The following is a 12,030-nucleotide window of genomic DNA, read 5'->3' as shown; positions in this document are numbered from 1 at the left end:
GCTCATTTTTCTGAAATACTAAAAATTTTGCTTCTGTCACTTATATAAAAGGAAAATGTGGAAAATTTACGTTGCCGCAATTTTTAACTGATTTTTCTCTCTATTCTGCAGATTTGTATCTGCTGCAATTATCGCTTATGTATGTTGAGAACTTCTTTATTTGGTCTTCGTCATGTCGATTAGAGAAAGTTCATCTTAAAGCGTCTTTGGAATAGACGCGTATAGAGAATATTCCTCAAATAAAAACAATAAACAAAGTCAAACAAGCAGAAGACAATAAAATTTATATTTTAATGTTTTGCCTGAAACATCAGCTTGTCCTTGTAACACAAAAGTAGTTTGGTATAAAGAACAGCAAATAATAGACCTAATTTCCTCTTGTTGCAGGTTTCACTCTGGGGGGAAATCATTTACAACTTTTCATGGAGTGCATGTCGCCAACGATTTCCATCAACAAGAAAAGGAAATACAGCGAAAATATTTTCATTAGAATAAACTTTTCAGCGGGAACTTTTATCTGGATATTATCTGAGGCAAGATGCTAACGGCGTTTACATTTAGGACACTTTTCTAAATCGATGTTTTGCATAGGAAAGGTTATTTTTGAGTACTTTTTCAAATCTGCTTAAAAACACGTTTATTGATTCATAAATAATTTCATGAACAGCTCAGGCAGAATTATTTCAAATCTATCAGGTAAAAATCAGTACAATAACGTAATATTTGTTGTTGGGACTTCGTCAATATATGTTTCCTGAGTAGCAAGAAAGTTTGAAAGTGACCCTTAAAGCATCTATAATGGCTAACAAAATAGATCATTTTTTCCCTTAACAAAATTTGATGAAAAGTACATTATGTTGAAAACTGAAATTAAAAAGAAGACAAATTAGTATTATTATCTAAAATCGTATAAACTTTATACGTAAAAAAATTATATAAAGTTTCACGTGTGCACAAGCAGAAATTTCCAACATCTGTGAAGAAATAATCAACTTAGAGAAAAAAATTATACCCTTTTTAAACTGCTTCTCTGCAATAAACACAATGCAATCACTGTATAATGAAATAGAAATTGAACGAAATACGATGAAATTAGCACTAAGTACATTAGAATTAAATTAGTTGTTGACCGAAATATATTAACAAAGAAGAGGAAAAAAAGAGAAAATTCAACTGACCTCAAAGACAACAAAGGAAAAAGTAGGAACTGAAGAAATAGCAGATAAAATAATTATAAAGAGAACAAAGGGCTTCTCTTGAATGAGGCAGGCGAAGCTGGATGAAACAAAACATTAGCATAGAACATTCTCGGTATTAATAACACTGAAGACATGAAAGAAAGATAGCATTGAACGTCATGGCATTGGAAATAAATATTTGAAGCAATACGAAATTAGAACAAAATATATGAAAATTAGACAAAATATGCATATATAACGCCTGAATAAAGCTAAAAAATGCAATTAAAAGTTATTCTTTATTCTTATTAGGTTAGTAAGTTTCTCTTTATTCTTTATGATTATTCTAGCTAACGGAAATCTAGTTTGGAAAAGATGGACAAGAAAAATTTAGAAAACAAAATACCCCACTTACTAGAAAATCTGTTGAACAACGTTCTTTTTACTGAAGGCAAAAGTTTTAAAATTGAAATTGCAATTTGTAGGAATGAATCGCCGAGAAAGAAATATTTAGGATTGAAGTTGAGAACAGATTAAAGTAAAAAGCCCAAGCTGCTCCTGCAAAACTGTTTGAAATTGAACACCTACATTAAATCAAAAACGAGGGTTGCAAAAAATACAAGAAACGAACCAATAGAAAGCAAAGAATAAATATAAAGAAGGAAAAGCAGTCGTAAATTGAGAAAACAGATACAAAATTGGTTCATCATTAGTGCGAAATGGAAAATCACCATCGTAGTGACGCTGAAAGGAATCAAACGAAGACTATTTCGTAAATGTTAAAAAAAATCGTCCCAAAGACATCATTTGTATACTTGATACCAAAATGCTATCAAGGTTGTTAGAAACAATCAGAATATCCAATTTGGTTCAAAGCATTTCTAAATTAATCCATTCAAATGGTGCGTATGGTGGATCTTTCAGAGATCCAGATGGTGAGCTCTCATTACTTTATTTCATAACAACATTTTGTTTATTTTAAAAAACAGAACAACTATTTTATTGGCGTCTTTAGTATTTCAGAATTTAGAAACTCTAGAAACTCATATTCCTGATATCGAGGTGAACTAAATAAATTTGACCGAATCTTGACAAAATGTAGACGAAACTCTGTTTCCAAAGAGCAAATTTTTGATTCGTTTGTAGAATAACCCATAAGATATTGACTTCTGGACCAAGTAGTCCTATCCAGCAGAACGTACAGTGCGGGCATCTTTAGTCGGCTTGCAAAGCTTATCATATCACTAATGTCATTGGATCTCAGCTGTTTAGTTAAGGGGTTAATCGAGTTAGGTGAATATAGGTTGAGACTGACTGTCGAGATAAAGTCTTTGCTGTCCTTTTCTAAATTTGGAACTGGCCAATAACAGGTACAGAGCTGCAACTTTGATAGTTTTAGCTTCACCTTTGCTTAATTTTGATGCCAAATATGAATTCCAGCGATGAATCAAGGGCAAGCTGCTATTATCTAATTGAAAAGTGACCTGACCTCAGTTGGGATCAATTCGGTTAGAAATTTCTTCATAAATATGGCAAAAAATATTGTTATTAACAGAAAAAATTATCAGTAAAAAAATAAAGCTGTCACTGGCTTTACTAGCTAATTAAGTAAATATAACTAGCATGTAGGTACAAGCTGATGTACTTATATTAGATAGGTGGGTATATGATTTACGAGTAATTACTTTGATCCTTTTATGAGAACCATTAATGACTCGTTATCTTCATTCAATCAAATATTGTTTAGTGCATTTACATCTGCAGATCAATATACAGGAGCAGATAATAAGTTTAATAAACATTGTTGCTTCGTAAATTAGCTATCGGAAGTGTTTATACTGTAGTTTGTTTATATGAGCGACTAGGGGAGCCGAAATAGATTGATACCAAGTATAAGTGCAGGTGCTTTTAGTTTAATTAATATTTTGGTGTTAGACTGGGTGTGTTTCTCCTGAACTTTTGCTAGTGAGCATGTTGAAACATCAAACGTATGTACTATCGTGACTGAAACATTTATTTAATTTTTAATTGCTCATTGGTGCTGCTACTAATTTAAATTTAGATTAGGTAATTTGATATCAGGCATAAAATGCTCATAGTTCAAGTTCCACTTATATTAGTAAAGTCATGTTTTTATAAAACGCTGTTAATATATTATATTAAGTAATAGCGGACGAACCAAATTACTTATACGCCATTGTTTTTTAGTTAGAAGAAACGGCAATAAAAATTATTTTTATAATTTTATTTTCCTTTATTTTTAGGCTGTACTGTATAATATATGTTCTATATTTTGAACAAGGCAGTTGGGAAAGTTCTAGTTGTGCCTTGAGCGCCGCAAATATTTCAATTTTAATTATTTTAACTCATGCTTTTTCATGTCGATACCATTCGAGTATCATTTGCTTGAAATGACTCGATGAAATCGATTTTCAAATCTCGCCTCAATCAAGTATAAAGAACGAGAATTAATCTGAAAGGTGTTTATGTATAAAATTGCCCCACATATCAACTGAGTGCACTTTAAAGTTGAAAATAATGAATACAATTTTTGATTTAATTTTAAAAGATGAAAAATAAAATCGTCAAGGCACAAACAAAACCAAAGTTATATTACAAGCAAATTTAAAGTCTTGTGTCTTCTATAAATTATGTTTTATGTGCGTTTCCATAACGAATTGTAGTCAGTTCGAAACGATTTGAATAGTTTAAAATTGTTCAATTTTCATACGTGCTGATTTCGTCATTTATTTCCATACACTTTTTAAACATTTTTCCTACGCATTTTAATATACGTTTTAGGTCGTTTTTCTATCCGATTTTCTTCGTTGGTTCAATCGAGATATTGGTAGAGCTCATATTTTGTATGCAGAAATCATCAGACTTCTTCATAAGTTTTTCTTCTTTCTTTCCCACTTGGGTATTTTTTATTTTGATTAATTTTTAACGAATTTATAAGATTTGTCAGATGAACAAAGTCAACAAAACTTCTTAAAAGGCCACGAATTTTTTGAATTTTCAAAATTTTCTGATAGTTCTGATAGTTCTGATATTCAAACTTTATTTGTATAAGTAGTGAAATATGTAGTTTCATGTCACTGCTTAAACATCGAGTTTTTCTACAATTTTTTAATTTTGACCGGAAAAGATATTTCTTTTCAAAATTTTCGTCATTACGTTCCTGTAGAATATCGGGACATTTCAACTACTGACTTTTTTACGCCCCAATAATGATTCTGTTGTGATAGTGATGTGTTTAAAAGCCCAAAATCGAAAACACCACTTGCGTAAAAAGGGAAGGGTAAAATAAGACGGACTAGAAGGCTACTCAATTTCCAAAAATAGCCATTTATTATAAAATATTTTCGACATCATTAAATTATTTTAGCAAGATTTAAATGAAAATTTTTAAAACTCTTGAAATGTTTCTAATTGGAAGTAATTTTACAAGCGGTTAAATGTTTCATGATCTGAGTTAAATCGCAGTATCAATTTTATGAGGATGTTTAATGCGACTTTCCAGAACGGTTTATTTAACTTTGATCAGTTGAAACCGCACTAAAAATACAGTTAAAAAATCGTTAAACTCTAACGAAAAGCCTGTTCTGCCGTTCCCATCAATGACAAAAATTAAATTGATCGGTTGATTTATAAGAAAAATTATCAAGCTGGCAGAACCGTAGAACAGTGAAGCTTGAAGCATTTTACCCCGTACATTTTGCATAATTATTTTGAGCCAGTGATTAATTGTTTCAATTATACCCGATTTTCGATGCAAACAAACTGAATTTTCTAATCCTATTTTTATTTTAGTTACACGAAAATGAATCAATACTTCCTGGGTATCGACATTGGAACCACTTCAGTGAAAACTTGCATAATAAACACAAAGGACCATACAGTGGAAGCTCAGCATGGCAAAGATACCCAGTCCAATATACCGAGTGATACCGGACCTGGCGGTAACAAACAGGACGTTTCCACCATTATTTCAGCAGTGAATATGTGCGTCGCCAAGCTACCAAAGCAATTACTGCAAAAAGTAGGTAAAGTATTCCAAAATATGTGATCCCATTCCTTTGTCCCTCAATCAGCGAGATCCCATTGAAACTATTGGGATAAATTTAAAAAATCTGGAGAAACGCTGTAAATAAATCGGCTTCAATAGATGTGGATAAACCGCAGAAGAAAAATGTATATTTTTAAAGTCGTAAATTCGTAGCTGTTAACAAGCAAAATAAACTAGAAAGTTTATGCTTTGTGTATGGTAAGCTGATTTTATGGGAATTTAAGCAACCGATTATCTGGACCTGAATGTGTAGTTTATGTAATCCAAATGCCACTTTCTGAAGCAATTAATTGCGAATTTCAGGTCAGCAGAATTGGAATTTGTGGTCAAATGCATGGGGTCATGTTGTGGAAAAGTGAGCCAGAAGACCGAGCCTGGGAAATTGTCGGCAAAGAGAAAAGCGTTAGATTCGATGTCAAGAAAAACAAAGTTTCCGCTCTGTACACTTGGCAGGATAATCGTTGTGATCCTGCATTTTTGGCCACTCTTCCTGACCCCCAAAGCCACTTGAAAATAGCTACCGGATTTGGATGTGCCACTTTGTTCTGGATGGTAAGAAACAAGTAAGTCAGCTACACTTCAGTCGATTACACTAGTAACCTTCTACATAAGAATGGGGTTTTCAGACCAGAAAAACTTCAGAAATTCAATTGCGCCGGGACTATTACCGATTTTGCAATTGCCATTTTATGCGACTTGGATAAACCAGTAATGTCGAATCAAAATGCGGCTTCTTGGGGCTACTTCAACTGCAAGTTGAACGCGTGGAACTCAGATATTCTGGAAAAGGCAGAATTTCCCGTCCAAATGCTACCAGAAATTCGGGATTCTCGTCAAACTGCCGGCAATTTAGTCGATAGCTGGCATGGTATTCCCAAAGGAACTCCTATTGGTTAGTTGCAGTTTTCCAGGTGTTTTTGCACAAATTTGCTAATTTTTTACACAAATATTCAGTAAAATTCTTCAACTTGTTCCAGGACTGGGATATGGTGATATCCAGTGTGCGGTCTTATCGACACTGGAAAACCCTTCAGACGCCGTTCTGAATATATCAACTTCAGCTCAGATCACTTTTGTAGCTGAGAACTATCAGCCTCCCGATCAGCCTGCCAGTTCTTCTATCGAGTATTTTCCTTATTTCCAAAACCAGTACATAGCTATTGCTGCTTCTTTGAATGGTGGCAATAGTTTAGCGACTTTTATAAAAATGTTACAACAATGGACTTTGGAATTGGGATTCAGTGTACCACAATGTAAGTATAGTTGATCCGATGTTAGTCCTTGAAGCGGTAAGAAGCCAGTTGGAGAAAATGGAAAATGTGGAACTTTAAGGCATGCGATAATCAACCGGCTTGATAAATCGCCAATGAGCTCCAAACATTTTTTTTAACTCAGCTTGGAAACGGCATACTTAAATGCACGCACGAAGAGTGTCGCATAAAACAGCATAAAAAAATAATGGCAGATTTCTGTGGTAAAAATAATGCAATTTCACAATTTGTCAACGCAACAAGTCAACGGAAACAGAAAAATAGGGCGGTAAAAATTGTTTTTTTTAATGATCTTTTCCAAATAACTTGCTGGACAACAACAACTGGAATTTTTTCCTAAACTTAGATATTCGAGGGTGACAATTTTGATTAGCAACTCAGTTTTAAGGTAATTACTTTCCAGGAAAAATGTGTGGTTTTACCAGTTTTTTCATCGGCTGCATACTCAAGGAACGAAATATCCACATAAAAGCTGTGAAAAACGTACGAGTCGAAGCCATTTAATTTTTAAAATACCTACCTTCGATTTCGGAAATATTATTTTTAATGGTTTTTTACTCTTTATGCAATGAACGCAATCTAACAGAAATTGAAAACAGATTTTTAATTATTGGATTAAAACATTCTCTTTGGCTGCAAAATGCTTCTGAAAACTTAGTGCCTGCAATTTGCAAACTCGTTTGGAATCCTGATGAATTTTTATAAATTTTTGCTCAAATTATGGATGAAAACTTTCAGAATCCTGTGTGCGCCTTTCCTCCAATATAAATCATAATTTAAGCAGACGCTTCAGAAATCAAGATTCTGAAAATACAGTTGTAGAGATCGAATCAGTTTACTTGTGCTACTGACTGAAAATCTTAAAAAATATTCCTATTGTCCTTGGAACCATTTTTCATTCGTCTAAACTGCTCAACAAAATCAACGTTACACTGACAAATTTGGGCTAACTTTGAAACTGGACTTAGAGCGAATTGATTTTTGTTTCAAGTGTAATTTGGTGCAATTCTTTTTTGACCCGTGCATATTTTCGATAAAAATTCGGGTAATAAAACAATGAAAAATTGGTCAAAATTATTCTCAGGTGAACAAAAAAGTTTCTTTATATTTGGCGACGTCAAGCACCGAATTGGAGCTTACATTTCGAAAAATAAATATAAAATTTTCACTCATTTTACTTATTTACAGAGTGGTCTTAAAACAGTCAACTTTTTCGTGTTACAGTGATGTGTTTTTCTCTTGAACCAAGTTTTAAAATCTAGGAATTTTGTTAAGGCTAAAATTTCAGGGTGGCCTCGAAATACTATATCAAGCACTAGGTTGCATAAATGCACGAAATATATTTAAATAATTATTCTAAAGAGTACCATACATTTTAGAGCAGAAAACCACTAGAAAAAAGAACTAAAAAGTAGATTTTTTGAGAAAACCCAGTAAATAAAAGAGAGCCGAAAAATGTAATCGCTATTTCGAGTTATTAGGTTTACCTTCAAACTTTCGGTGTTGGGACCCAAACAACCTTTTTTGCCCTACTGGGAGCATGCCAAACGTCGCATTTTTCCATCTGCCACCCTCTAGAAAATGTACCTGAGATGCTCAATTTTCATTAAAACTCTAGCAGGAAGCAGCTGGTGCTGAACAGAAAGCAAATACCTTGATGCAATCAGAAGTTAACCACTCCCAAAGCCAGGACAAATTTAGCTGTGTATCTTTCATTTTGTTGAACAGTTTATTTTCGACTCAATTCAATCGAAATTAAAATTATGCCTTGAAGACCTAGGAATTTTAAATGCTGCCGGATACAAAGTATCTTAAAACAGTTGGATATGTTGCTTTTGTAGCGAAAGTCTGGGAAAAAGTACTTGCATTAAGCCAAGACGACAATGCGATATCAGATCTTCAAATAACGCCCACCTGCTTAGGAGAACGACATGCTCCAGACGCTAGCGCTTCAATGCGTAATATCCATGTAGGTAATTTAGGATTAGGACAAGTCTTCCGAGCGCTTTGCAGAGGATTGTTAGAGAATTTGCACAGGTATGAACTGCTTTATTTACGCAAAACCCCCCAAGCAAAGCATGCGTTCATTTGCCAGAATACCCAATACCTAAATCCCTCTATTTTAGCATGATGCCTAAAAAAATTCTCCAAGAAGCGAAAATCACACGCATTGTGGGTAATGGGTCGGGTTTATCGAGAAACAGTGTGCTTCAGAAGGAAGTTCAGCATCTGTATCAACTGCCCTTAGTATTCACTAAGGGCGGAGATGCTGCAAAGGGCGCTGCAATGGCAGTGGCTCTAATAGATCAAATTAATTAGACAATTTAAACGGAGTTTTATTTAAAAATGTGGACCAGAATTTCGGGATGGTAAACCCACAATGATGGTGGAACTTTTTTCCACTTTAGCCCAAAAAGACGCATCACATAAATTTGTAGTTTGGATTAGATGCAATTCGAGTACTTTTAACGACTTTGTCTTTGTCTTTTACGAAGATATTTAAAAAATATTTTTTGGTTTACTTTACGGGATGCCCCAAAACTAGTGATAAACAACATCAAGCAGCAACAATCTATAAATATCGGTTTTTCTACCTTCAAATATGATCATCACATAATGTCGCATTTTGGAGCTCAATAAAAGAATGTCTTAATTTTTTAAATAGTTTATTCCAAAATAACCTACATTCACATTTTTGTAGTGAAATTCAAATTTTTCATGATTCCAAGTTGGTTGGCGCATTTTCAGCTCTCCTTTAGTGGCCTTTTTATATTTTCGAGTGTTTTTTATTTTACTGAGGATATTGGAATCTCTTCATATCAAAGCTTTAGTATGGCGTTTAACGACTATTACGAAATTGAGGCTTTTATTTCGAAAACAGGAAGCGATTTGAATTAAAGCAAAATCTATCCAAATCAGGGGCGAGCCAAATAAAAAGCATTCTCATATTCTACTTAATTTTGCCTTTCCGGCACAAAAAATTCACAACAGTTTGAAAACAAATTTCTATCTTTCTTTAATGAGCCAATGTTTTTAAGCAAACTGTTGGAAAGTTCTCATAACAAGTTGATGCAAAAAGTAAACATTTTTTTCAGTTTTGTCCATTAGTTTTGGGACTCTGTGGAAAATATTGTCACATTATCTAAAAAAATTCAGCCTTCTAATCGCAAATAATCAATTCTTCATTATTGGGTAGAATGGGCCATCTACTGAAAAAGTTCCAGATGATTTAATTTATTCAGCGTCTCTTATCTGATGTTTTTATATTTGTTTTTCGTTTGCCTGTTAATATTTAATTAGCGACTGTTAAGGGATATTGAAAAGGGATGTTTTTTCGACTGTGATTGTGTGAGATTTAACGTTTCAATCAGTCGTCTGGAATTCCTTAGTAATATTAGTGTTTAGCGTTAATTACTAGTGATGCATTTACAGGGTTGTTGTTGTTATTTACCACGAAATTTAGCACAATGTACAATGTGTGAATTTATTACATAATCCTGCTGCTTCAGGGTAACTAACTAATCATTGAACTGCGTATTTCAATAATTATTATGGCAGCTAGACCATTAAAGCTAGAACGAGGAGGCACAATTAATGTTTGCGCTTCTCTGCCATCTCATGCAGTTAGTAGTTAGGCTTGGTAGATCTTATTAGTGTTTCCCGTTAATTAATAACAGCGTTCCAATCAATTTTCATTTCTACCTCGCGGTGCCAAAACAATCTCCGGACTTTTGTTCGAATCATCGGGAAAAACTTTTCACATATGTCTTTCATCGAGCTTTTCCAATCGATCGGCCATAAAAGCGCACGTGATTTTATAATGGTCCAGATAAAAGTTTAGAAAAACCCGACACAATAGCCGGATAAAACATCGAATTTAAACGGCTAACGCTCTGGATTTGCGTCATTAAGGGCCGAGAGTATTTCCGAGAACGGGTTAAAAACCTTATTTATTAACGCCTTAAATTACAAACGTTGTTATTGTTGTGTAGTTGTGTAGATCATCCCAATGCTTTAATATATTGTTCTCTATTTGTTTACATATTGTTTTTATTTCGTAACTGTTTTGTTTGTACATTTGTTTGCCAAAATTGGGTAGATAAAACAGAGCTTTACACGCTTAAGCGTTTGTCGTGTAACAAAAGCTCCTGGGATAGTTCAGAATACACTCCACTATCTAATGGTATTGTCCAGGGTGATATGTTTTAAACTTCGCAGGTACCTCAACACATAAATGGAGAATTATTTATCCTTTATTTTATTTATTATGTTATATTAGCCTGAATATAACACTCCTGAAACTCGCACTTTATTTATTATTATAGTATAGTGTATTATATTTGACCGATAGCGAAAGCTACATTGTTCATTTATACAAGATGTTGACTAATTTTGTTTTTAAATCTATGCTTGGATAATACAGTTTATCCAGGATTCTTCTTGATTTCGATGCAAATTGCTATTTTCATAAAAGCATCTTAAAATTATTTTTTATTTGGGTTTCGGGCTTAAAAGTCTAATCTAAGCAAAATTACTTCGAAAATATTCTTCTATATGGAAATACTTTTTAGCATGTGTTATTTTTGCAATTTATTATTTTGTTAATTATTCGATCGAGCATAATTAGAATCTCAGTAGATTTTTGTAAAAATCGAATTTTTCATAAAATCTTTATACAATAGTTGTCATCAATTAAAAAAACTTTTCTTGTCAGCTTTAGCTAACTTTACGTGAAGAAATTCGAACAAAATATTTCAATATTTGGAAGAAAGTGTTTTTCTTACTTAGAGTTTCAATTAAAATTACTTTTTAACATTATTACATTAATTACTTAACAATACCTTGCATACATATTTACAAATTTACGTCCACTTGAACATCCCGTATATGCAGGGTCGCTGGTCCTCAACTAATGTGATAAAATTTGTTGTTTATGCAAAAATAATGAGTTTTAGGCAAATGCTCTTTATTCCAAAGTTTAAATAGTTTGCGAGGTACATAGCGTGAAAATAAAATTTGTCAATTTTTTAAAAATAGATTCTTAACAAGTTGTAATTTTATTTAAAAAACGTGTTTGTGGTTTTTCAGGGGAGAGCTATTAAACACATCATATTTTTTCGTCTTTTAAAATATAGCTTTTCTGTCGGCAATAGCTCGTTCTCCGAAATTTCCTAATCAAAGACCTAAGTCGATATCTCTCACTATTTTCGAGATTTTTCACATTTAATTGAATTCTAGTATTTTTTTAAACTCGTGTCAAATAACTTTGAACAAAATGCTTCCTGAATTAAAAAATTTTTGCTCGAATTTTCAATGAAACAACACTTTATTTATTTAGACACGTTAAGAACTATTTCAAACTACTTGTTAAACTCAGTCAAGTGTTTGAAAATTGTTATTTCATAATAAGTTTCACACTGGTCTGCACTGACTTCAAGACATTTATTAACCCTTTCAATAAATAATTGTATTGAAAAAATTAATTGTTGTTTCGGTCTAATGTACTATTAAA

General features: G+C 32.9%; 1 protein-coding gene across 5 annotated transcripts; it reads left to right on the top strand.

The window, feature by feature from the left end:
* Window positions 1-2,381: 2,381 nt before the first annotated feature.
* LOC109533621 (sedoheptulokinase) lies at window positions 2,382-10,558 on the top strand. 5 transcript variants are annotated; one of them, XM_019898992.2, is made up of 8 exons: window positions 2,382-2,548; window positions 2,619-2,686; window positions 4,992-5,220; window positions 5,551-5,810; window positions 5,874-6,139; window positions 6,225-6,500; window positions 8,360-8,555; window positions 8,645-10,558. In XM_019898992.2, exons 3-8 carry the CDS (start codon window positions 5,002-5,004, stop codon window positions 8,835-8,837), a joined length of 1,410 nt encoding a protein of 469 aa, XP_019754551.2. In that variant the 5' UTR covers window positions 2,382-2,548; window positions 2,619-2,686; window positions 4,992-5,001; the 3' UTR covers window positions 8,838-10,558. The 5 variants fall into 5 exon arrangements, with proteins under 5 accessions (XP_019754551.2, XP_048522595.1, XP_048522594.1 ...); XM_048666638.1 differs by having other exon boundaries at window positions 2,619-2,836; XM_048666637.1 differs by having other exon boundaries at window positions 2,619-3,166.
* Window positions 10,559-12,030: the final 1,472 nt, after the last annotated feature.

Source organism: Dendroctonus ponderosae, unplaced genomic scaffold (assembly GCF_020466585.1).
Source record: "Dendroctonus ponderosae isolate FM_Combo_2020 unplaced genomic scaffold, Dpon_F_20191213v2 Dpon_F_20191213_5, whole genome shotgun sequence".
NCBI lineage: Eukaryota > Metazoa > Arthropoda > Insecta > Coleoptera > Curculionidae > Dendroctonus > Dendroctonus ponderosae.
The sequence above is the reverse complement of the archived record's forward strand: the minus strand, read 5'-3'. Positions and strand labels throughout refer to the sequence as shown.